The 27,783-nt window shown below is 42.1% G+C and overlaps 1 protein-coding gene across 9 annotated transcripts in view; it reads right to left on the bottom strand.

The window, feature by feature from the left end:
- The window catches only part of LOC142569023 (uncharacterized), a 61,601-nt gene that overhangs the window by 6,160 nt on the left and 27,658 nt on the right, over positions 1-27,783 (bottom strand). For 8 of the 9 annotated variants that reach the window (XM_075678551.1, XM_075678555.1, XM_075678550.1 and 5 more), the window contains 6 exons: positions 26,683-26,756; positions 24,987-25,138; positions 12,971-12,997; positions 10,169-10,195; positions 6,895-6,968; positions 2,955-3,056 (listed from right to left, as the gene is read on the bottom strand). In XM_075678551.1, the coding sequence (XP_075534666.1) occupies positions 2,955-3,056; positions 6,895-6,968; positions 10,169-10,195; positions 12,971-12,997; positions 24,987-25,138; positions 26,683-26,756 (456 nt within the window). The remainder of the gene's footprint in view (positions 1-2,954; positions 3,057-6,894; positions 6,969-10,168; positions 10,196-12,970; positions 12,998-24,986; positions 25,139-26,682; positions 26,757-27,783) is intronic. The other variant, XM_075678553.1, reaches the window with a different exon arrangement.

The raw sequence follows: 27,783 nt of genomic DNA, 5'->3' as shown, positions 1-27,783 counted from the left end.
AAGTCGCCAGGATGGCTCCTTTATTTCCGCTGGAAGATAAGGAAGATAACGAGCGTGCGCGCAGAGTCAGCAGCATGGGCAGCAGCATCGGCAGCATCAAGCGCGCAGCAGAGGCTCGAGCTCGGGAATAGCTCGGTGCATCCCATGACCGGCTGTCGCTACGAACCCCAATAAATCTCCTTTATAATATATATATATATATATATATATATATATATATATATATATATATATATATATATATATATATATATATATATATATATATATATATATATATATATATACACATATATATATATATATATATGTATTAGTGTTACCTTATAAAAGAACCATTTCTTGCTAGGGAGGGTCATCACTAGAAACTTCCGCAGAGTTCTTTCCAAAACCATTCTTTCATTCTTCGCTACAGCCTTATAAATTTGGGTGATTTGTTCTTGCAGATGTTGATGATTTTTTGCAAATTATATTCCACCTCACGGAGTGTGATTTTGCTGATAAGCTCTTTTAGAGCACTTCAGCTGTGTCAAAATTACATTTTGTTCACAGCTTCGCAGCTAAGATTCCTTTGTGTTGGCGTTTCACTGAGCTGGACGAAAGCCTGCGAAATGTGTGAGGGATTTTGCTGACGATAAGGAATGCTTGAAACGAGAGTGGCCACGTGCATTGTCAAAATATAGGGGGTTAGAGAGGCACACAACATAAGCAAAGTTTTGTTGCAGCTGTCATTTTCAGTGCACTACAAGCACACAACTTCCACTAGGTATAACATACCGTGAGAAAAATTTGTATTCTGTTTGTTGTGCAAAATTCATGATTGCGTCAGAAATATTGTTATTTTTTTTAGTCATCGCGCATTATTTTTCCTGCGTCTGAAACTGTGGGTTTTCTTAAGTGCATGTTTGCATCACTATACCTTGATATCGTTCGAGGTATGTCCACAGCGAAAAATGAATTCATCAATAGCGAGCACTTCATCCTCAAAGCAGTGAGGTTAGACATAACACAAGAAGCCTAAATGATAAATAATGATGCCAACTGTTGGTGCGCACAGGATGCAGCATCAGGAGAAAAAGTAGACTGCCCGACTGACAGAGATAGTTTGTTATATGCGAGTTTATTGCCTCTGTAGAGCTCTTGTTTTGTCGGTGACAAATTTTCTGCAAGAGGAGGTAAGCTTACACACGAAGCAAACCTTGTAAGCAGAAGAAGGCACCAGCTCTGATGCTCTAGCTTTGAAGCATGCGTACAACGCACGACGTTGATTCAGTATATGTTGTACTCAATAGACCCATAAGACCTTCCATGACACAATGTTAAAAACCGCGAGAGAATATTTCATATGATTGGAACGCTGTAGCGCTTGCAATCAGTGAAGGAACGCATTGCAGTAATGAATGTTTACCTGTGCTCGTAAGATGGCATGCGTGAGTGCTATGTGAACGGTGAAAGGGGTGGGTGGGGAGTGGTATTCAGAAAGCTTATCCTTCGTCAATGATTTCGGGCATCGTCTTGCCACATTTTATGACATGATATACAGCATAACGATTGATTAGATATTACCCGCCGAGGTTCCTCAGTGACTATGATGTTGGAGTGCTGAGCACGAGATCACGGGATCGAATCCCCTCCACGGCGGCCACATTTCGATGGGGGCGAAAGGTGCACGTGAAAGAACCCCAGGTAGTCAAAATTTCCCGAGTCGTCCACTACGGCGTGCCTCATAATCAGAAAGTGGTTTTGGCATGTAAAACCCCATATTTAATTTTTTAATTGCTTGGGTATTTCTATTACTAAAAATTGCAGCGCAAGCGCATTTTTGAGCGCTGCCCGTGCCATTGTGAGAATAGTTCCGACTTTGGCGTCATGACAACTTTACCAGTCGTCATCACTCACAACGACAGCGTATGCTTATTCTGAGCGAGTGTCGAGGGTGAACCACAGTGTCGAGGGTTAACCATTCTGAAATGGCGGTAAGAAACCAAAGCCCAGTAATTCATTCGCGTAAAGGAGGAAAAATGCCCGTATTCACAAGAAGGTCTTACATTAGAACTGTTCGGAAGAACAAGTTCCTGCCAATTGTAATGCGGCACCCAATATTAGAAAAGACGTCCGGCCAATGGTGACGACCATTTAAATAAGAAAGCTTCGTGCCGTCAACGCCTTGCGTTCAATTGTCTCGTACGCAGTCATCTACAAAAGGGCAGTGCAGTTTCTTACCGACGCCGTCACCTCCGGAAATATTATTGAGCAAGTGTCAAGTGGATGTGATGGCGGCGAAGAAAATACTGTGTTTATTACAAACTTCTTGACCTTTCAAGAACCACGAATACACATTTTCACACGTGATGTTATCTGAAGCCCCCAAACATTGCAGAATCTGCCAGGCCTGTCGTAGCCCACGGTCAGCTCTTTATTCAGCGCTGTCGAGGACGATGCACCAGTGTAATGAGAACCTCATCGAAGCACAAAGAACAAGCATCGGCAGGCGAGATACAGTTTATGAATTATTTAATGTGCTCTGCGTGGCTGCGTTACTCCATCAGAACGGCTCTTTTCAGTGCTTGTTGCCGCTAGCGAAAAGTCAGTCTATGCGCGCCCACGTTTTGCCTAGAGGCTATCTGCCTTGCGATTGCAAACCTCGCTGCTTCACTAACACACCGCAGGAATGATAAGGCGGAGTTGAAGTTGTGGCCTGGCTAAATGATTATCTCAGAATAGCAACCACTTCCTCCACTTCCCTCCTGAATGCAAATGAAGTTCCCGCGTATATCATAAATATGTTCAGCGCGAAAAAGACGTCTGGGTAAAGGAAGGAGGAAAATGTGGGTCTCGTCGTTCAATAAACACTAAGATTGCACTCGTTCCACTAGACAATACACTTTCTGGGGGATTTGTGGTCTATCAAAGATTGACTACGACTGTGCTTATGCGATGCGCAAGACTCTTACCATCACTTGATTCACCATATGTGACAAGTAGACAATCCTTAGCAGCGCTCAACACGACGTAAGTGCGAGGAAAGTCTTCTGGTACATTGTCTGTTGGCACAGCTAATAGTAAAATGAAGTAAATATTTGTTAGAGTCCAGCAGTGCCTTCAGCTTATAGAGAATAAACCGTCTGTGTTAACTGTGCAGTTGCCGTGCGTATCAACCTGCACTACGTAGTATTGCGACAGGTTCCTTGTAAGCGGCAATTATCTTGGTTGATGTAACCGACACGCTATTTGAAAACAGTGTACCCCTCACAGTATGGTACACTTGTGATTTTTTTTCATCTCGCACGAGAAATATTCTTCACAAGTTTCGGTGCCCTATTCGAAGGATTTTTGCCAAAGTTTGTTCTGCGTTGAGCCATTGTCTCCTCAGTGGCACGTTCCATTAATAGAGCTTCCGCGAAAATAGAATGCCTTAGATATAAAGCGTAATTACTACCTATATTTGAATGGCTGTCGTAAAGGTTTGCGGCGAATCTGTAGAAAACGCTTTTCGCTGCTTTGTATGAACGTTGTTTACTGAGTTGTGTATCAATATATTCAATGATGAAAAAAATTAACTTCCTTCTGCTAAACAGCCAGACAATAATAAGATAACGAGTGTCCAAATGGAAATACTGCCAGTTGAGCAAGTTTGTATGCATTTATCGCAACTAATCTCTGTTATTTTCCTGCTCGCCTCATCGTCCTTTTCGCGCATGAGTTACAACGACCTAATGGATCCCAAGAATGTCTAATTAGTTTTGCAACTCCGTACTTCCACTTCTACTAACTCCGTGCTTTTATTGCTGTCTGTGCGTCATGAAGGGGATTATTGTAGAATTATTACGTAGTTCGGCAATATTAAATTGCCGGTAACAGTCTGAAGGCAAGCTCTAACCACGAAAACACAGAAACAGTACGAACTTTCGAATTTTTTTAGGTGCCGTGCGTTCCTTTGATAAAAATAATGCTTTTAGGCCAACCTAACACTTGCATAACACTGTAATACGCCGATTTCATGTGCACTGAAGTAAATTTTGCAGGAGAAAACACAATTTAATTTTAGCGCCATATGTGATCTCAAGCATTTCTTATGTCGATGCCGAATTCCTTAGTGCGAATAGAAAATTCTATCACAAACTTTCCGACCCCAATGAGCTCAGCATAAATATAATCCCCATTCGAAACACCCCGCAGGTTACATTCCGCCTTTCATTTCTGAAAACATCCTCGGAAGTCCCATTTTCTGAAACGCTTCAGCAGTGATGTCGTTTCCTTTTCAATTTTAGGCGCATCGCCAATGTGACGAATCGGAAGCATCAGTTTGCAGTTGGGGAAAGAAAGAAAATGTTTTTGTGACATAATCATTCTAGCAGTAAAGGTAGCATGCAACAGAACTGTCTTGAATTTGCGTGCAAAAACTTACGCACAATCAAGTAGAAAGCGCAGTGTCATTATAATTGTGAAAAGTCCAGCAGCCACATTTGACGATTTTGGTCCCACGCAGCACGCACAATCTTCCCCGTCGCTTCCGGGCCCCAATGCATAAAGGCTGATTAAATGAATGACTTCAAGATATGATTTCGAGGTGCACGATTCCGAAGAAGGACAAACAGCCCTCAGATTATTGCTTTGTTCTTCCTGAAAATTTTTGACACTCTTCTTCTGGACTCTATGCGTTGTGACTTCAGCTCGATAGCGTATTCCTAATTCTAAGCCTCGTTGCTGGCTGCGACCCTCCGCAAAAATTCATAGCTGTAACCTCATGTTTTACTCTCAGTGCAACATTCTCTTTGTCGAAATGTTTGTTCAGGATTCAAGAGTCCTGACACCATCCCTAAGAACTACAATGTCTCTTCAACGTCTATAACTGATCCAAACGTCAACGTCTTGAAGGAACGTACATGCTACGTAAGGAAAAGCGTGGCTGTTCATAGGACGTACTATCTACATGACTGTTGGGCTACCAAATAACGTATTGTCAATGTACGCCTGTCAGCGAAAGTATACGGACCAGGGATCGGGCGATTAAACAAATTTTCGCCTCTGTCTGTGAATGCAACTTAAAACTAAAATTGGAGTCAAAACTGCGCATTACCAATTTTCGAGCGCACAGTTCAGTTTCCGTTTTTGCGTGTTAATTACGAAGAACGTCTTGTTTTTCGGAGACCCTGTGGCCCGTATACTTTGGCTCCCGGTGTACATAGGATATCATTCAAGCACCAATTGGTAGGAATACTTCATTGGTGCACACTGTTTGAATGGCATCACGTAAAGTTCGTCATGCATATATATATATATATATATATATATATATATATATATATATATATATATATATATATATATATATATATATATATATATATATCTATGTGTGTATGTGTGTGTGTTCATATATACATACATGCATGTCACATGGCTTCCAATCCATTTTGAAATTACCTGACAATACTTTTTAGACCACAAATGAATAGTTCTTCAAGAGGCGTTTTTATTGTTTTCCTATGACAACCAGGTTTTCTCACTTGTTAAAATTATAGTTCGTGAACCCAGAAATGCATGTCCAATGTTTGCATCTACACTCCTATTTACGCGTTCAGTTCACTCTTAAAATGTCAAATAATGTATTTATACCCTTGTACCAGGTGTGACATGTTGAAGAATAGGGACTCTGCACGCCCGCGCTGCCGGTGCGCGGGAATATTTATGCGTTCACGCGAAGTATATGATCTTTAAGTGTGGCATACTCCCCCTTGCACCTGTCATATAGCGCCTACTGAGGATGTAATATTCAACATAGCAAGCATGTACAAAAGCCCTGATAAGTACTCTCGTGAGTTTTTGTTTGTCATCAATGTAACTGAAATTTTATGGTCCATTTACAGTCCGTCAATAAAAATATGCTAAATATGCTGCTTCCAGACAGTAATGGGAATCTACGAAACTTCATCTTGGTAACTCTGTAATAGCGCATTTCAGTGTTACACAAATATAAAAAAAACTGCAACGAATATCTGTCAGAACAGCTTATATACTTTCGTTCCAATGTAAAAAAGCGGAATATTGACAGTACCATCAACGATATTTTCACGTAAACTAGAGCAATCTCTATCTCTATTGGATGAGCTGAATCTCCAGCTTATATATCTAGTGTACCTCCAGGCAATGTTCGGGGTCTCTGTGGGTCATGGCACAAGCCTTCTGCATTTCCAAAATTTCGTCAGAACAATTGATGAGCAGATAGAAATCTGAAACCATGTTCTTTACATATCATTCTAACTCATATGGTGGCGCCTGAGAGAAGTAGAGTTCGCAGTATTCATGTTTTCACCTACGCACAACGAGGGGGAAGAGAAGAAGCGTCCTGTCCTTGCATCGTCCTTGAAGTCTTGTTTTGTGTGTCAGGCTTGCTGCGAGATAGTGAAGGAGGCCTCGTTCTTTTCAAACACGGTTGCGAATATTATAGCTGAAGTGCAGTATTGTCAATTTACATTCTGTTATATTTGGCAGAGTTTGTTCGGCTGATGAAAACTTCTATTGACCGAATCCATCACTGCAGGGCTATACTTGCATTTAGCGGTACTATAATGATGTAGGGTGTTTTGGAACATGGGTTTTACAGTTAGGTAATAAGGGATGCATCACTTTTTATCTTTAGAAGTTATCATTAAAAAAGCAAACTTCATATATATTATGCGCAAGTCAGTACAACCGCAAGCGGCATGCTTGCAGTTGTATGCTGCAGGGATCAACAAAGTACGAATTTCTTTAAATCTTGTGAAACACACGAAACACATAAGCATCTCACAAAGATACTTTGAGAGACATCCTAAACCGCATATATGTTTCAACATTATTCTTATTTGCAATTGTTAAGGAAAAAAAGCAATAAAAGTAATGATATCTTACGTAGTTTTACAGTCTTGATATTGACACTCATCAACTCATCCACCTTAGTCACATCGAAGCGAACTGTCTCTTCCCTTAGAAAAAGAAAGATTCAATGCTTTGAATGATAAACTAAAGCAGAATGCATTTCACTAGGCACTCTTGAAATAAGGCTTCATTCAATGCAATGCATTACTTGGAAATGTACAAATCAAAAAGTCTAGGGTATGATATCACAGCTTTTTATTTGAATATTTATTTCAAATACCGGCAATCACTGAATATTTAAAGAGTAGCGTGGGGTTAGCATCAGGAAAGAGTTTTGAATTTCAAAAGAAGAGGCATCGTTATAGGGCTGATAAAAGCACAAACATAGAAAACACCCATACACACAACAAACACTAAAAATTACGTGTATGCATACTTCAATAGCGCCTGCTAAAGATACAATAAAATAATGCAAACATTTAAAAGCATAAAGGAGTATGCCAGAACCCTGCATACAGAAAACGTGCACAGCGAGAACCGGTGTATATGATGCATAAGAAAGGAAAGAAATGCAAGCGTTATTACCATCAAGAAAAAAATATACGCCTGCTTAAAATTACACCGTTAGTGACAGAAGTGATAGATAGCTGTAAGTGGTTGCGGTCGTTACTTGTGCGCGTCTTGAAGTAAAAACACAAGGTCTTGTTACAATCTGCTTTATTGTTTGATACTTTCGTTGGTGTTGGGACAGAAAAAATGACACTCCACACAAACAGGAAGCGCTCAATGTTTTCATAACTTTGCCGGTACACAAGCAAAAAACAAGCCAACTCCACTGAAGTCTAGAAAGGCACGACCCCGCTTACATGCGTGAGCCCACGGTCCCCCAAACTGAGCAGCTACTGTGCAGTGTCTAGCCATGTCTAGCCTACGCAAGCGAAATTCCTGCCCTGCGTTCTCCCATAACGCCCCTCGAGGATCGCGTGACGCATACGTCACATGCCCAGCCTTCATTTTTTTTGCTCCTCCATTTTTTTTTCGGCGCTTCGCACTTCCGTCGACGGCGTCGCGGGCGAACTGTTGTCTGCTTCGCGCAGCGCACTATTTTTCGCGCTGTGCACAAGAAAACATGACTGGCGGTATGTTTAAGTGTTACCCAAATTCTGAGGCAGAACTAGCGGATCGCCGACCATTATCACGTGTTGGAACACGGTACAGAATGGCACAGCTTCGGTGCCTGTGCACGTGACCGCACGACCATGGGAAAAAGCGGAAGTACAGCTCTCTTGCTTCGGTAAGAAGTAAAAAAAAACACGCAGACATTCCGTTTATGTGTTTTACTATTTCTCTAAACTTCAATTCGTCAATTCAAGCAAAAGATCACACAGATAACAGATGTTATCTACACAACTGCTTAGCATCACTAGTTTCTTCAGACCCCTTATGCTTGCGTATTTCTTAGCAACTAGTTCAGCATTTAAGAGAAGAAAAACCAGGGGATTGTACAGCTTTTAATATGGATATCGAAGACCTGTATTATTCCTTGCCACATGACGGGTTGGTAAATTCCGTAAATGAGTGCATTAAAGAACAAGTGCAAGAGGTGGCGTTTATTGACAGATGCGGTGTTTCAAAGGGAGCGTTTCTAGAAATTCTTTCAATGTACTTGAAGTCAACGCTGATCGGGTGGAGAGATGGCGTTTTTCTGCAGAAATCAGGAATTTGTATTGGCTCAATGGTTGTCCCTATTCTTAGCAATATCTACCTGAGTAAGGTTGACTGCTGCTCACAGAAAGGCTTAGGTGATAGCGTTATCAAGATATTTCGTTACGTTGATGATTACCTGATTTTCTGCAATAGGGAGGAAATCAATTCCGCTGCTACCTCAGTAAGTGAGCAACATAAAGTTTATGGAGGAGGATTACAGTTTAGCAAGAAATTTCCTCAGCGACGCGTAATTCAGTTTCTTAGTAAGACGGAAGTAGTAAAAAACGGAATTGCCATGTCGCGCCGTAAGTCTTCTCTCACGAGATCCTGCATGCACAAAATGAGCGCCAGCTTTAATGCGCAGGTCCGGGCCCGATTTGAAGCAGGTTATCCTAGTGTAGCAGTGACCACTGTGGCTGAGCTAGCATAAGCGTAGAGTTCATGTGTGCATTCTACTCACGAGTTCGCACATAGCCACTTACTTCGTGAACGTGCCGCCATCGGTCCCACAGTATGTTTGGGGAGCCTTGGTTTGCACAACCACAGCCTAAGGGATCAGCGATGTAGTTGGCGACGGAACGCTGGAGGCAGCAACGACATTGGCCCCGCGTGCTCAGAGTCATTAATGGGGCGGACGGTGATGCGACGTTCACTGTGGAGTTCCCATTCCAGGTGTGGTACCCCGAACCTCCACCAATATGTTACGGTGATGTTGGAAGTGTAGATGGACTGTATTTACTATATATATATATATATATATATATATATATATATATATATATATATATATATATATATATACAAGCAGAGTCAATATGGTTAAGATGGCTGACCACCAACAATACTGAACATCCAGCGTCTCGCGATCTTCCTTTTCCTTTCTCTTCTTTTATCTTTCCGTGAGAACATTATTTCGGGTGGAGTGCTCGAACCCTTGCGCCCCCTTTACCGCAGGAAGGCCTGGTATTGCAATACCTCCGAGAACTTTTAACATTTTTCCCACGGACACGACAAATGCATTGGGGGTGGAGGCATATAGCTTGCCGTAAGACCACCTATAATACTTTAATGAGAAAAATTTTAGTCCCTCGAGGACGGCTGATTTCGTCGTGGCCTAGTCCCGATGTTGGTGAGGCGTGAGAAATTAGATTTTGTTGACGCAGTTTTACAGAAATGTGGCCATGAAGACAAATCTCCGGCTCCATTACTATTTGGATGAGTGTTTAGCAGGTATTTTCGGAGCTGTCAGCTATTACATTGGAAAGCGAGAGCAGCGCTGACAGTGAAAAAGAGCAGCTCTGACACGGGCTTGTTTCGTCTTCACACTGCCACGCCACGCCTCAGGAAATTGCGAGCGAAGTGCTGAATACAATATAAAAATTTCGATAGGTGATTCAACCTCAAGTCGACGTCAATCAGACGCTGACATTCCGGCACGGCTCTCACAATAATTTACACACTTCATGGATTACGTGTCCCCTCAATTCACGCAGGAAGAAATCAGTCTTTTTCGACGTAAAATGCACGTTGCATGGCTTTAAAACTGTTAACATTTCCAGCTGAGCGGGTAAGAATCCTAAAAAATAAATACATTACGCACATTCTTATCATCCTGTCTGTTCCGATCCTGAAAGAAGCAAAATATTGCATTTTGTAGTTTGTTTTTATAAGCACACCATCAAAAATCAGGGAGGAAAGTAGCCATGCTCTTGTATTTCAGTTCAGAGAGAAATCGTAAGAAATCCAAACAGATATGCAGAGACTCTTTACCAATCAGCTTTATGAGGCCAGAAAAGTTTCAAAAAATGATTATTGACATGTACGTAGTTAATATCAAACATCTGGTCTTAAATGACTGAGCGTACATTGTAGGTGCGTTCAAAGAGAAAAAGTTGCCCATTATTGCCCACGTAACTCGGTGGAGGACTAGAAAAAACACGGAGTCAAGAAACGTCTCTACGCTCAAATGCACTCCGTAAGGCACTTACGCGGATTTTATTCGTGGAGGTATATCGCATATCCGTCAATTTTGAATCAATTTCGAATCTATCAAGACTTGGAGGTTTTCCCAAGGTTCTCTAACCGGGACTGCTTACGTATGTGTCGCCTTCAATATCGTTGGGGAAGTCCTATTTGTGTCATTTCGGGTAGGATTCATCTTCAGTGGTGCGCCAATTAAAGTAACAGTGAATGTCTGCTAGACTATATTTGAATTGGATACGGCTGTACCTCAGAAATTTCAGAAAAGAGAACGAGACATTGGCAGCCTGTTGTATTGTACTTCGATATCAATTCCTTGTATAACTAAATACATTTCCACCATCTGCGTCGGCGCCGCGACGATGTTCTCGATATATCTAAGTACATACAACTTTCAATAAATAAACATAAAAAACATTGCTGAGGGACAGGTTTCGAACAAAGAACGTCCAGAACCGAAGCCCGGCATTCTATTTTTTGGCAACGCACCAATTTTTTTTGCGTATCGCTTAGTAGTAATGTCAGTGGTGGGGACACACCCTTGCGCAAAACACATTTAGGGACACACAGGAAGAACAAATACAGAACATGTTATGCAGCTCGACGAAAGTACAAAATGGGCCCGTAGAATCAAGCGTTAAATGCTGTCGTAGTGAGCGCTAGCTTTGAAAGCATCCCTCGTAAATATATCTGCATTATATATATACACACACAAATATATATATATATATATATATATATATATATATATATATATATATATATATATATATACACAATACGCATTTACATCGATGCATGTCAATTTTAGGACAATACTTTTTGTTAAATGTGCATGCCTTCATTTTCTTCACTTTCCGCCGTATGATAGCATTGTGGTAACCCTTCAATCTGATTTTGTTGATGTTGCCTTTCTTCTTACAACTGGGGCACCCTCCTATGACTCCTAAAACGCGTATCTATATCGTTATTAGAAATGTTTGTGACGCGTACAAGGATGGCGTTGGATCGCCAACTGATAGCATTTTTTTTTACCTCATTGTCAGCCATAAGGTTCGCGCGATGCACTTTCTGTAGCTACATTGTTGCTAGGTTACGCACACAATGATGTTTCTTGTCGTAGTACCACTTTCTAGTACAATGGTCACCTGCCAATCTTCTTTTGTATTATGAGATCTTGCTCACGAAAGAATAAAGCTCGAAAGCAAGTCACGTGTTTTTTGCCAGTAGAAGCTTCTGTAGCGGTCGCATCGTCACTAATTTGGCACATTACCCTTTACGTCATTTTATATTGCGCTCTTATGTTATCCATGCACCTCATTTGCCTCGGACCTAGTTTTGCGTCTTTTTTATGCGGGACGGGATTTTGGATCCTCATGTTTTCATGCCTTTTCTTGTTGCATTACACAAGTGCCCTAGACGAATGCAAGTTACGGTAAAGCCTACTATAATCACTTTTGTCGTCTCAATTATTTGTACTAGTTGTATTCGTTCGTTTTCTGCAGGCGAGAGCGATCTTTCCTCGACATAGCTGTTAAATTTTGTTTTAACCCGCCGTGGCTGCTCAGTGGGTATGGTGTTAGGCTGCTCAGCACGAGGTCGCGGGATCGAATCCCGGCCACGACGGCCGCATTTCGATGGGGGCGAAATGCGAAAACACCCGTGTACTTAGATTCAGATGCACGTTAAAGAACCCCAGGTGGTCGAAATTTCCGGATTCCTCCACTACGGCGTGCCTAATAATCAGAAAGTGGTTCTGGCACGTAAAACGCAATAATCTAAATTTCGTTTTGCTTGTGTGCGCTATCCCTAGTTATGTGTGTAATGCACAATAACCTATATTCACCTTCCGGTTTCATAAGCATTGAAACTTTATTTCAGGTTCGTTTTCGTAAGTAGTTTCACTGTTCTTGTGATCCACCCCTGCCTTGGCTGCCAAAGGGGCGGCTTAACAAAGAAATAAAATAAATAAATAAATTAATTAATTCGTTGACGTAGCACTGGACTGCACGGTGGATAGGCAGCCAACCAAAGCAGAAAAAGTAGGCGAATGACTGGTTTGTTTAAAACAAATTAGGGATAATACCTATTTTTTATTTTAATACCAACCACTCCTGCCGAAACAGAAATATTGTAGTGATCTATATCACGGAGCGCTCGCTGGTTTTCTTTCCAGTGGACTGTTTAGTAAACATTGAATGGTAAGGCTCTCAGATTTATATAGTTGCAGTGGAAGCCATGGCAACTCGATGAAGAACATTATCATTTATCTGCGAAATACTAACATTAGAATAAACCGGGCCACATCAAATTTGTGAGTAAAACAAATATGCTCTTGAGAGCGGTATATATACATATTTCTCATTCCTACTTAAATTGAACAGCGCTGTGCCAAGGCTGAGGTAGTCTTAAATTTACTTACAGCACTTTGATTGTTTCGGGGGCATAGCTGAAAAGAGAAAAAAGAGCATTTTAGCATTGCTTTTGTTTGGCTATGGTAAAACTGTAGCGCAAACAATGAAGGGAGGATTAGCTTGTTTACAATCGAGTTTTGACTCAAAGCTAAGTTCATTACAGGAAACAATCATATATATGCACACCTGCTAACTTCAATGAGCATCTGCATTCTACAGAAATAGAAGAAATATAAAAGGTCACACACAATTCAAAAAGGTGAGCTTTTGTTAGCGATTACACTACCAGTTAACCCAGCTTTCAGTTTTGTTATTTGTCTCCTTAGAAAACAGCTGTACAGTACGAATATCAAACGTGCATGTCCCACCATTTCGTACTATATTGTTCCACGACTAGGCAGTCTGTAGAGCGCTGTATGAAGGGTGCTCAGCGACGCGAACATTCTTCATTAGAACGTCATCACTACTCACTTATAATGTACATTTAATAAATTGAACGCCTACTCACGAGGTAGAATTCTTAACATTCTCTGTGCAGTAATTTGTGGAATTTTGCTGCGATGAACCAGCCTAATTTATTGCGCAGTATTTTTTGGAAATTCTATTCCACAATGTCTGTAAAATTTCAACAACCATAGGTTATTAACGTTGAGGGAATGTGCCCATCCAATGGTTCGTTCGCAACTTTTCTTCAGCATTATCTCAGTGTTTGAATCCAGACCAAATTCTGCTACAGTGCACACACGAGGTCACAACTAACTGCAGTAAATACGCTTAGAAAATATAGGCGCACTGCCTCAACGTTGATATTTGAATTTTTGCTGCCTTTTTATCAGCATGTTGTAAAAACATAGCCCCCGGAGTTACGTTGGAGCGCTGCCGTAGAATTTAGCGCATAGCTCAAGGCGAAATGCCCAAATTTCATGGACGGGCGAAAATTTCAGAGCATTCCCACTAAAAAGACGCCGGACTCAAATCTTGTTGATTTGAAATAAAAGTTTACGCTCTCTCATTCAGTGAATCCTTTGAAACACTGAAGAATTATTACAATTAAGGTTGCGTAAAGTGTTATAGGTTGTAGCTCTACTACAATGAAAGTGTGCAGATTATATCCATGATCGTATTACCTGACTTGCAAGAAACAAAGAATGTGCTTACAGTCAGGTGAAACACTTGTCCCAAGGCGTCAAATGTATCTAAAGCAGCATACGGACACAAACTAGCAAGACATGTACGGATCTGTGTGTATTCTTGCTGACACTCTGCGCTCGTCTCGTAAGCATATGAGCAGCTTAAGGTGCCGTGGAGAAATAAGCATGCGGAAGCGGACGGGAGGATGGCGACGACGTGTAAATACTTCCAGTGGTCTCGTGCGCGCCACAAACAGGGATACCACGTGGTCGGGTGACAGTGGCAGCTTAAATATGTGGTGCCACAACAGGCAGCTTTAGAGGGGCAAGTGTTAGTGCTTGAGTGACTTGGGTCTGAGCGTACGCCACCGGCTCAGTTCCGCGTCCTAAAAGACAAAGTTCACGTGTAAAATCCTTATGGGTAAATTGTTTTATTTGTAGGAATAAAACCTTATGATCAGTAGCGCCGTCGCAACGGTTTAAGGTTGAAAGGCCTGTGTTATGAGCTTCAAGACGTATCCAGCCAACCTTTTCGCACAGGTAATCAGTATTCTGACAAAGCTAAATGTAGTGGATGGCCATCTGGGCGTTTCTAACAACAACCGCGTGAGACGTGTGATCAGTGATTTCTCTCATCGTGTGCTTTATTTTGTACGCTTCGACAATAGATTATAGTTGATGCGTTTCTAAAGACAGAGTAGAATTAAAAGGCAGTTAGTGGACCCCTCGACCTTGCTCGGGCAAGACTACGCGCGAAGCCGGTGCATTGCAGGACAGCTGAGGACCTGACACGGTTGAGAGAAAGCCGGCCTGGAAATGCGGCCGGCTTCTAGATTTCTCCACGAGAAGTTAGGCAAAGCCGTCAGGTGAACAGAGATATTGGTGAGCTTGACGTGGTCGTCTGGCTTGTTATAAGCGCTTTCTCGGCCTTACTCCGTCATAGAATCCTCCATGTAGTTGCACCTTGAACTGCTACATAGAGCGGTGTCGAGCTGCCGCGCTATGCACTGTACAGATGGCGGTTCGGGGTACGGGAGCGACATGCAATGAGCTGGTATCTCTGATGCGGAGAATGGATGGGAGCGTCCCGCTCTGGAGCTACAGTATCATAAAAGCAACCCAGCACGCCGACTAAGCACAATGAGGGTGTGGGTGTGCTGTAACTTCTCAATGCAGACTTGCAGCAGATTTCCTTAACGGCAGTAGAAGGTACGGAGGAATGATAATGCGCCTCCAAAGACCACCTATCGTCGCCGTTATAATTCACAAGCCAGTTGTCGATTGTCTTGAATGGAGTGCAGTGGAGTACAGAACGCTTCGTTACCGGAGTTTGTTGTAAAAGTGTACCCCATCTTAGTGGTACAGTTTCTAATGGTGATATAATTGTGGAACTACATTCACACACACGCGGTAGAGTTTGTGCCTTCTGCACACTCATGCCGTAAGAATATGCGCAGTCAGAATCCCCCCTTTTCTCCTGCAAAACATCGCATTGTTGTTCGGTTGATGGTGGATAGGCCTTAATGGTGCAAGGTCCAGCTGTAGCTAAACAGTGCTATATCATATGGTAATTAATTGTGTAATGGTGTATGAAGTGGTGAAATTGAGTTTCCAATTTAAATGAGATGTATCTGTCAGGAGGCCTAAACCAGCTTAGTGTAAACTGCGGAAAACATATAATCATCAATATGTAGACAATAAATCATGAAACAAGAGGCATAAAGGTCTCGGCATGATGAAGTATGCCGAGACCTTTAACGGATATAACAGTATGCATACAAGCAAAACTGCGTCCATAGGGCTCATGATGGAAAGGAAGGGCTAAGAGACCCGTGCTGTAAAAATTCACCAGTGCATTTACAGCTTCAAAGGCGAGGATATGTTACACACACGACCTGAAGAAATGATTTCTAAGCTGCTCACTTCATTTCAAAAGCTAAAACATGTTTCCAGGCTAAAAAACTAGTTCTTTATTTTGAAAAAAGGAAGACTGAGTGAGGTGGAGCGCGTTGACAATACGCAGCATGAAAGTACTTTTTCCGTTCAGTTTCCATTTTTTGCACTAGACGAGAACATGGAGAACTGTAAGGCTGCCGCCAAATCTTGCAAATGAGGCACGGTCACTTCTAGTAAATAGGTAATAGTGTGGGCCGAAGGTATCCCATGATTAATCGACAAAGAAGCACTTCCTTGTAATTTGTTGATTTATGTAGTATCCAGTCTCCTAATTTGGGTTTGATCAAGTGCAGTTTATTGGATACATGCGTATCCCACTGTTTTTGCCAGTGACTCTGGAGATTGTGACATAAGTATGGTTTAATGTCCGTGGCTGGAATGGGCATGTTTGTACAGGTGTCGCTGAAAGCTACTGAGATAGCGTTCTCGTCAGCAGCTTCATTGCCTTTTACACCGTTGTGGCCAAGCGCCTATGAAAGCATAACTTGTTCACCCAAACAAGCAAAGCTTAGTAATGCATATTGTTAGTTAAAAACATTGTTCCTACATTTACGATAACTCGATAGGGCTCGAAATTACTATATGAGTCCATGAACACACAATAGCCCTTGTGAGATGTGTTTGTCTAGTGTGCTTAACTGCAGAGAGGATTGCGTATTGTTCTGCCGTATAAGTACTTGTATATTGATTCAATGTACCAGATATTAAAAAGGATGGTTCTTGAGCGGCGTAACCAGAACGAGGAAGAACCTTCAGAAGGATCTGTATAAAATTCCAGCAGAAGCATGATTCTCCTTTATTTCAAGAAAATGCATATGTGCATGGGTATTATGTACCCGTTTTGATATTTCTAAGAAAGAAATGCCACGTTCGATGGTCTGCTACCCCTAAGCTGGCGGAAGCCTAGTAGGAACTATCAGGACATTCTCAAAAAGGGGATGCCTGTTTCTTCTAACAGGACTTCCAACGGATGGACATAGCAGGCTAATGGCTGGGCGGTTGCGAAACAGCCTGGCCATAAGCAAGTCGGGAATAATTGAATGACACAGAGGGCCTACAGCTGATTTTACCTACCAAGGCGTAAGAAAATCCTAAATACGTCATTTGGAACTGTAGATACAATTCGTTAGATTCAACGTACAGGCTTTGCACAGGACTAGGCCTGAAGGTTCTTTGGCAAGGTGGATGCCAAGTGGTGGATGGGATCTAAGGTTTTTATTGCACAACGCGTAGACGGATGATATAATTTAGCGCCGTAGTCAAGACGTGATAATGATAGGCTTTTGTACAAGCTTATAAGGCATTTCCTGTCACTTCCCCATTATGTGCGTGACAGGAGCTTAAGAAGATACATAGTATCGAGGCATTTTCCCTTTAGATACTTCTGGTGCGGGAGAAACAGGTAGCTTGCTGTCTAAAAGGCTGCCTAAAATTTGTATTCACAGCTCACAGATAGCCTTTCTGCATTGAGGTGCATTACGGGGTCGGGTAGTATGCCTTTCTTGTTGGGAAACAGGACGCACGTGCTGCTTTGAGGGTATACTTTAATTCTGTTTTTCCGCCTATTCAGAGAACTTATTTAGGCTAAGCGCTCTACTCGTCACTCGCAAATACTTAGATTACATGATTTGTAAACTGTCCAGATGTCATTAACATATCAAGAATAAGCATAGTACATGGTATGCAGAATACGGCGAGTTCATCCTGAAAACAAAAAACATGCAGCTCAGCGCAGGAAATTATGGAACACCAGCCTGTTGCATAAAAGAACAAAATAAAAAGGTAACCAACTCTAAGACAGTACGTGCGATGGGAGAGCCAGCTATCAATCACATTCAGTAAGTTGCATCGGACTCCCATTTCAGGCCAATTACGGACGATTCCATTGGGCCAAGCTGTGTCGTATGTCTTCTCCAAATCTTAAAATACTAATGAGGAAGACAGTTAGTCGACACAAGCAGAACTGATATTTGTCTCGCGGCAAACAAGGTATTCTGTTTTGGATCTATCTTACTTAACACCACACTATATGGGATCGAGTATTTTGTTGGTTTCAAGAAAATGGATGACGCGCCGCTTAAGCGTTTTCTTAAATAGTTTCCATAGACACGTTGTAACAGCTTTATGTCTATAACTACTGGGTTAAGAACGATCCTTACTATGTTTGAGAATAGAAATTACGATTGCATTTTTCCAGGCTGACGATATGTAATGGGCAGATAACATGGAGTTTAGGGGGGAGAGCAGTGTTTGTGAGTTTCACGGTGCAAGTGTTTGATCACTTCGTGCATTAATACATCTGGTGTTGTTAGCAGACATGCTGCAACAATCCTATAGGGCGTGGAATCCGCCATTTTAAATGGACAATTTCAGAGTGCCTTTCTGACAAAGAGGCAGTCGCTGTGCTTACTGCTGGTACTTTAAAAATGTACCTGTGAAAAAAGTGTACCTGTGAATGTGCTCGAAATGTGCTCCTAGACAATCTGCCTTTTCATCAAGAGTGTGTCCTTCTGTATATACTAAAGGTGGATGATGAGTTCTGCGGCCTTTAATTTTGTTCATCCTGTTACAGGCATTTTGGTAGTCTTTATAAGAAGAATAATCTACTTACGTATTTTACCCAACTGTCCCGTTTATCGCTGTCGCATGTTCTTTTACCTTGGGATTTATTCGCCTTGAAAGTAATTAAGTTCACTAAGGTTGGGGAGTTACGTAGGAGATTCCAACCCCTCGTTCGCCTCTTCCGCGCTTGTTTACAGTCATCATTGCAACATAAAATATGTTGCTTAAAGGCGAACCGTTTGTCTGGGGAGTGCAAAGGGATGCAGCATCAATTATAAACCTCTTAAGGATGGTACTACATCGACTGCAATAAGTGCACAGTCATCATTCCAAGGCAGAAGTGTTCACGAAACCACGTCCAGTCGGCTGAATCAACTTTAAATCGAGGAAAGTGCGCAGACCACTCAGGTTGTCTTGTCACATTTAGAACAATGAGGAAATGCCCACATCCATAAGGGTTATGAATTACAACGCCTGCCAGATATGGCACAACTGGATCCTATGTTTAGGTCTATGGAACAAAAGTTTTTGTGTGTAGGACTGCAGAAGGTTGCATTTTTCATGCAAAGCAAGCAAGATTTTGAAGAGTATAGGGTGTTTTCTATTAGCCGTCCTCTCGCATCACAGTGAGACTCTCCCCACAAAGTGTTACGGTGCGTTTCGATCTGACTACAGTTAAATCTGTCTATCAAAACCCAATTTTCCAATGCCCCGATATAACAAATAAATTTACATATTCCGGCAGGTAATCATAACGCGCAAGCTTGTCATCAACCCGAATTAACGTAACTAACTTGGCCGAACTCGACTGAACAAAGTTTTCCCTTAAATACATGAGAAAAAAGCGGTATTTTTTCGATTTTAGAGAGATGGGCTTCTCTTCTTGTCATGGTGGTTCGATTAGGGGGAAATAAAATGTCGCCTTATATTTTGCGCATGGCTACGTTGCAATTTTATATTCCGAGGGCGCAACAAAGTTTTTCTAGATTTTAATGGCTTCTCGATTTGATGAAAGAAATAGAGCGTGGTCATCACATCGTTAAACTGAGTTCCAACTGTATGCATGGCGCCGGAAGCTCATCTATGTATTTTTAAGTTCGGTTTCATGAAGTGGATAGCTACGAGGGATGTAAGCACAACTGATACTGACAGTCTTGTCAAACAACACCCCTGCAAAGCAACTGCCCCTAGGGGTGTAAGTTCTAATTCCCGGAAGGCTACACCTCTGCCGACAATGATAGCCACACCACCGGATCACACGACAGTGTCATCGCGCTCTTTACGAAAAATAGCACATTGTAGGCAGAAATTTAACTGTGTCTCTTGAACACACAGCAACATTGGATTATACTTATTAAGGAGTTCTGTGACGTAATCAAGGTTGTGGAGGAGACCTCTCTCATTCCAGTGTATTATATGTGCATCTATGTTGAATGCGGTTTTCGTGCTCTGTTTTTAAGAAGAAAGAGTTAAATCACAGAGCCTTTTCTTGGCGCCGTGATGGAAGGTTCGTGTTTTCTGGAGCATTTGAGCTTCGCGCCGCTCTTTTGGCACCAAGGGCGCCGTCTGATTGGATGGTGTATCCATCACCTCTTCCGAGGCACTGGACATCCGCTCTTGTGAGCCGTTTCTTTGTTGACAGGACCTCTTCGGAAGGGACGAGACCTTTGAGGCCCCCAGCCCAGAGGTCGATGGCCCCTTGTTCCAGGATGGCGGAGTAGCGCTAGCTGCTGCCGCCAAGGGGGCGGATGGCGTCACCGCCGGTTTTGGTGTTTATAGTCGTTTATTGTTATGTTTTATGGTTGTGATATCTTTCTCCTTCTTCCATGATAGGCAGGACTGTGAGTTCGCGGCATCCTCACCCTCACAATTCCCAGTGTCCAGTCTTCTCGAAAAATTGAGACAAATGTCCATGGGCACATTGGCACAGGTTAATCGATCTCGGTATCTACGAGAACTGTAGTCAAGCCCCTGGTGTTTGGATCAGTGTGGGGGATTCGGGTTATAAGGGCTCACTCGGATATTGGGAAGCACATTTGAAGCGAATGTTAAATATATATGCTTGGTTTAGATCTCTTTTCCATCACGCCTCATCCTAATTCATTTCATATTTATTTCATTCTGGTCACCCCATCTCCCAGGTGTGTCAGTCCTGGCGTGCCCTCTATTTGAAGGCAAGGCCAAATGGGTGCGTTGTCTGCGTCGAGGGCCCTTACAGATCCAAACACTCAGCATCAGCCCAACCCCAAGGGTCCCCTTTTCCCCGTGCACAGCTAAGCTACGCACGGGTATACGCGGGAGAGCCCAATTTTCGTGTGCTCGGGCATGTGGTGTCTCAACACACGAAACACCTGCTTCCACAAACACCCCTGCGCGGGCGCATGGTTGTTTTAAAAGTACCATTAGATGCCAAACATCAATGAAACCATAATGAAAAAAGAGAGTATATGAAACCCAAGAACTTTCATACTTTATTGAATATGTACTCTTTTCGTTTATCAGTATCTACATAAGTACATCATCACAAATAAAAAGCTCATGTTGAAACTCTGATTGTGTTTCATTTATTGTCCCTATTTCCGGCCACATGCGGTGGTAGCCGAAATTTTGGAAGTCCTGCCGCTAGCCTCAACTTGTTTCACGCAATTCAAACAAACGTACGGGTTGACCTATATAGTCAATAGGTACATTAGGGAATATTGTACATCCGCATGGCGCACGCAGCAGGGATTCATTATCGAGTAGAATGAGTCAACGCAATCGGCAGGCGAAGCCTGACTGAGTAAGGGAAGAGCACTAGCCACTGTGCCATTAAAGGACGTCCGACAAAGCTATGCCACAGTGGTGTAATTATTTGTTCGCAATGAACATTTATCAATGTATCAATAAGAAAACCTTTACCATTTAGTGTAAACTATGGACGAACAAAGAATTTGTCATCTACGATGATAGTATTTGTACAGCTTAAGCATTCTCAAGATCGCACTGAAAAGTCAAGCTAGAAAAACAGCAGTTACACACTGTCTGCATGAAATTTTCAGTATAGAGTCAGGGTCACTGTCTACCGAAAGTTCTTCGTAAGGTGTGCATGACTAAACAAACTGCGGAGAATATATTGTTTATGGTCATTAGGTATTGCGATTGTGACAAATTAGAGCGTGCAATAAGTTACCAGCACATTCGTCGTGAAGTAGCTTTCATAAGGAGCTCCTCGGTGTCGTCTAACATTCCGTCAGCGGTGGGGAAGGAGGTGACTGAAACAACCTTAGCAGTTAACGAAGGCAAAACTTCATCACTGCACAAACAAAGCACATTTAATTAATATGGCGGAGTTTCCAACAACGCTGCTGAAAAGCTTGCGCCTACGCAAATTTCTCTTGTTTGGCAGTTCAGAGTGGTGCTACACAGCTTCAGGAAATCAAGGTCCGGTGTTACGGCATACGCAGAATGAGGTAGTGTAGAGAGCTCCGCTTTCATGCGTTGTTCACCATCCTAGACAACGGCCACTATGCACGCTTGACAATATGCAACAACCACACACTGACTCCGCATAACGGACCAAGACGGGCTTAAAGAAACTCACTTTCGCCCTAGGAGACCATTAAGCGCACTCCCCAAAATCATTGCCCCCGTGTCCGACAATAGTTATGAAACGACAGTTATTATGAAAGAATGACAATTATTACAGATACCTCATTTTAGAACACACAAATACGTGAACGTATTGATGCGGACATCAAAGATGATCTAGGCACCTCATAACCATGGCTGCGCTAATTAGTTTTTGGAAGGTGATGGCGGTTAGTGACATAGCGGAAACCGCGCCCGGCTACTCGTAGAACAGGTGTTCCTGTGAGCTGTGATCGTACGCTGTAGAACAGTTCAGCAGCGTCTCTCGATGATGGTTAGGAATGCTTCCTGGAAATATGTGCGAAGATGAGCACGTTTCTACACGTAAAGAGCAATTCCATCAAGACTGTTGATTAGTGGAACATTGGCTGTTGGTGGTACTTGCATTAATTGTGGCCCACACTAGCGCACCTGTAACATTCACGTAAGCGACGATTTAGCAACTGCTGCTGGAATCACTTAGTCGTGAGAGATCGTAAGGTGTCTCACATTACTGACCAGGAGGAACTCTAGGGTTCCGCGCAACCCAGCCAGGGCGAGGCCGTTCTCCAGGTTGTTCACTTGAAAATGGAGCCTTAAGTGTCATGGGACTGCTCTGCGCTGGAGCTCTTTGACACATACCGAGGGTTGTCAAGACGCGCGCAGTGCTATATGCACCAAGTGTTGAAACGAACACCCAACTGGTTCTTGTACAGCATTGCAAGCCAGTATCTCATGTTGCAGCAGGTTTTAGATCATCACCTGCTTTAAAGTGATGAAATGTCCGTGCATGTGTTCACGGCACTGCTGGAGAGCGTTTTCCCATTTGCTAGTCATGGAGATATTGGCACTAGCGATGCATTTTACTGTCTCCAATTCACGATAGTTATGTACAACATCTGTGACAGAAGTACAGTAGATGACAACTTGAAGATGACAAACGAGCTTTACCAAGAAAAAACGCTTTACGCATGTCCTTCACCTCTGACAGAGAGCCGAGGCATCTCGAGTTCACTCATGGCTTAGTGACACTGTTCTAATTATATAATATAAAAACGTTGCTTCAGGCCAAAACAATACCTTCTGCTCAAAATATATACAAGCATTATGCATGAAATTTACCCTAGAGATTCAACTCTCGTCGTGAAACTAGCGCTGGAAAAACAAATCTGTATGGAAAAAGCAGCTCTCTTTATTCACGCGTTACCGCTTGACATGAGGCAAATAAGTAAAGTTTGTTGGTTGCAGATAGGATGTATATAATTGTGAGAGGGCGCAAGTTCACTCGTCTCTCTTTCATAGTTGGAAAAAAGGTGCGTTGCGTTTCTTGAACGCAGCTTGTTTGGAATATTTAGGTTCGTAGCGACTATAAAGTGTTTTTGCCTATAAGAAATTTTTCTACATTCTCCATAATTCTTTAGATTAAATGTATGACACAGGCATCTTTAAATATCCTTGAATCCACTGTTTGAGACACTTCGAGAATTTCTCCTATAAATGTAGTGCATGTGTGTTTGAATGTTTTGGCTTTTTCAGCTACTATTTCTTCCATGCGTTTGCATTTAGCGTAGGAGTCACCGACACACTTTCTAATTTGCTTAAAAAAGGGCTCCACGCTCGTCGACAGTGATCACGCTCGTCAACGTGATTTTCTGACTGCATCAGTGTTGTTTCACTCAGACATAGCAAATCATAGTCACGCTAGTTCACTGATATTCAACGGTTGCACCATCTCACGCTTGTGTAGCGTGTCAGCCACTCGTCAAAACCTTCGCCTACATTTCATATTTAGGAGCGTGGGTCGATGCCCTAATGACATTGACCTTTGTGCAGGTAACACTGGGAATTGGGTGTGTTATGACCGTCCTAAAACATGGTGAAGTCGTTGGCGAGAGATAGGCTCCGATAAAGTTCAGGCTGTTGCGAGTTCGCGGTGCGTTGTGTCGTTCCACGCACCTCCAACACACCGTTGTGCCCATAAAAAGCCTCTATTCAGATGCCATCTAGAGGTAGTTTCCAGGTCGGTCGCGGAGCGCTGAACGGGATTAAGCTAGCCATCCGAGAGTCCTCTACCACTTCTCCTACCCATTTTTGCATTCCCCACATTCTGTTGTGGCATAAAATCGATACGCACAAAGGATTGCCCCACTTTGCTTGCGATAATTGTGGTGTTCGATAATCAGTCCCCTTATGCTACCAGGACACATTGTTTGTGATACGCGATAAATTAGCGATGAGTAACCTAAAAGGCTTCGAATTTTCTAAATTTCGGCACTACTTGCGAAGCGGAAAACATATGGTAATAAAATTATCTGTTCCATTTAATTACAACTATACTCCCCGCATTTTACCCGCCACACGTGAAATGGCCAAAGTTGCACGGATATTGCATATATGACCACATATGGCACATGATTGATATTTAAATGAAATGGTGGCCATTTTATGTGTCACTCCTATTGAAAATTGCACTGGGGGGGGGGGAGGGCTGAATTACGGGGTTTAAAAATATTTATTGAATAGCCTTTTTTTAAATTTTCAAGCGCTATGCTAGACCTGGGTAGTTAGTTTTCCCTGCCTCCTCGAATATTTGTGGAAGTTTAAAGCATCTTGTGATTGATCAGTTTAGGTTAATAGCAGTCGCGGCAAGCACGCATTTCCCACCTAAATCCTTACATACTACACTACTGCTGCATTGGAATACATTGCATTATCAGAGTGTGGCCTGAGAGGATGGGACCGAAAAATGATGCGGCATTGTACTTACGAGACCTTCGCATATGTGTAGCACTCCAACGTCCTCTCACATCCTTTGGGATGTGGAGCTTTCAACACGGACTTCATACAGAAGCATTTACTGGAAATCCAATCTTCTAGATTCATCATTTGTAGATGGATTTCTTGAACACCTTGAAGAAACTAGGGAAAGAAAAATTGACACTGAAGCGAAATGTTGCTGCACATAATAAACCTTAAACTATCAAAGTGATTCACGAGAACATGTAATTATTCTTGCTTGGATATTTATGATAATGAAAATCTGAGTAGAACTGGCGAAAATTATATGCGGACGATGTCTTTACGATCCCAAAACGGGCGCACTAGGATGAATTCCAAAAGTGAAATATTCTCCGCGCGTACGACGAGCATCCTTAAAGATTAATCTAATTTGGGCCCATAATTTGACCATATACTTACACCTTCAGCAACAAACCGGCCAGGAAGTACGCAATGAAATGCATGCTGTGGCATAAAACTCGAAAGCGGATGTCCCCAAAGGCAGGAGAACAAAATTGAAGCTATCCTCTAACCATGAGATTGTTAACTGCATGGCGCATCTTCTATTGCACAACGCAGTGCTCCAGGTGCTGCGCAAACACATATGGTCGCAAGGTAACGGTAGCAAGTGAAGTTCTTTTTGCTCAAACAGAAATGAGGTTGCAGAGAAAATACACTATTTTCATCATGTAACTAATGCTGCCACGAATAGGATGAGAGGAGGGTTTCTTCGTGTCTGAAAAATAGAACACACACACACACACACACACACACACACACACACACACACACACACACACACACACACACACACACACACGCGCACACGCACACACACACACACACACACACACACACACACATATATATATATATATATATATATATATATATATATATATATATATATATATATATATATATATATCCAGTGTAAAGGGAGGTGTTGCCGCCACCAGGAAACAGGACCTATTCCATACAGACGGACGCCCGTAGTGCGCATCATGACCGTTATTGTGAACTGTCGTCGCAAATATGATGAGAGCCTGACTGAATGCACTATCTTGTCGTAGTCACTGCTGACGTCTTTGACACTACCGGTAAGAAGGCCGTCGTCCTCCTTCGCCCCTTTAAGAAGCGCCCACAGCGCAAAATCTTGTGATTAGTGGATGGGTAGAATGTGTGCTCGCATGCGCCTCTTTACACAGTAGCAATCGCAGTGGTAACTAATGGTTAATCTTACTGCGGTTTCAACCTAGAGAGAAAATGAAAGAAAAGAAAGCGTTATGTTCATGTTGCCAACCTGAATACAACTCGATGAGTGTTCTCTTCCGACTGGAAAACTTGGAAAATAAATTCAGGTATGTTCGTGCATATATGGCATTGCAGCAAACAAAATTATATGAAGCGTTAAGTCCTCATTCTATATTGAGCACTTGGACTCTGATGAAAATTCTCTTCGTACGGAAAGAACGAAAACATAATTTGGGTTTTACAGCTGCGGGAAACAGCTTGTTTATAAACGAGCAGTGCTATCGCAACAACGCGCTTGCCCCTGAAATGAAACAAGTAGGATTGTGATAGTAATTTTTCCAGTCAGCTGATGTTATTGTTCTTCTTGTCCTCGCAAATGGGGATACATTCAGCAGTATTTATCTGAAGGAAAGCTATTGGAGAATACGTACCTGTAGAAGGACTTCTGAAGACACCACTGGAATTAGAGGACTTCCGTCAGGGTTTTTTTGATACTGGTCACCGGCTGCAGCAAATTATTCCATGCTTTAAAGTCATCCGTTTACAGTTAACCACGATAAATTTTACATAAATTATTCATTTCAAACAGTTGATACTAATTACCTAAACATATTCGTTATGAGTACATCGCTGAGAAGTTCCCGCGCACAACTTAAATTAGGGTTCTTCTCTGGATTTTATTTATTACCATTATTCGTTCAAAAGATCTCATGTCAAGAGAAGAAAAATACATTTTAAGCAAATATTTAACCAAAATTTCCGTCCTTAATGTCACATGCCAATCCTAATTGGAAGACTTCGTCACCCTATGTAAGTATTTGCTGGCTGATGCCACCTTATGTAGCAAACATTTGCACTTCCTAACAGAACAATTTTTATTTCTGCAGTTCTCCTAGACCGCTGACATAATATGTAAACAAAATACAGCTGATAAAGCATCTATGAGTCGGTGCCGAATCCTTGATGTTTCATTGCTTATCATCACATCATATTATGTAGACGCGCAGTTGCACGATTGTATTCGAGACAGAGGGTAATTACATTGATTACGTGCGAAGAACAACATTTTTTTGTAGAACAGAGAAATCTCTGTTAACTTGCTCTAGGTAGTGTCGTATAAATATCGCAAACAGAGTGAACACTACAAACACTGGGCGCCAACAAATATTTGTTTAATAAATGCAGACGTAGAATTTTGAATTTCTGCTCGAGAAATCATGTTTTTTTGAAGTGGATTTGCCACTTATACAAACAAAGGTTATGGTAAGCATTCATGAGAATGCACTGGTATCCTACGAAGCCTACTAGGACACATAATATTTGTAAAGGGCTTGTCTAAGTGTACTCTGGTACAGCATCCAATTACCTCTTCTAATTATGTTATTTCTTCTTTACCGGCAGTCCTCGCATTAGCGACTCTCGTAGAAAAAAATACACTGAAAAAAAACACTGGAAGAAAGCACATCCCATCATGTTTCCGACCATGCAAGCGGCGGTGATGTAATTGATATAGCTAGCAACAATGATTGGAT

Source organism: Dermacentor variabilis, unplaced genomic scaffold (genome assembly GCF_050947875.1).
Source record: "Dermacentor variabilis isolate Ectoservices unplaced genomic scaffold, ASM5094787v1 scaffold_33, whole genome shotgun sequence".
Classification (NCBI taxonomy): domain Eukaryota; kingdom Metazoa; phylum Arthropoda; class Arachnida; order Ixodida; family Ixodidae; genus Dermacentor; species Dermacentor variabilis.
Note: the sequence above shows the minus strand (reverse complement) of the source record. Positions and strands in the feature narration are given on the sequence as shown.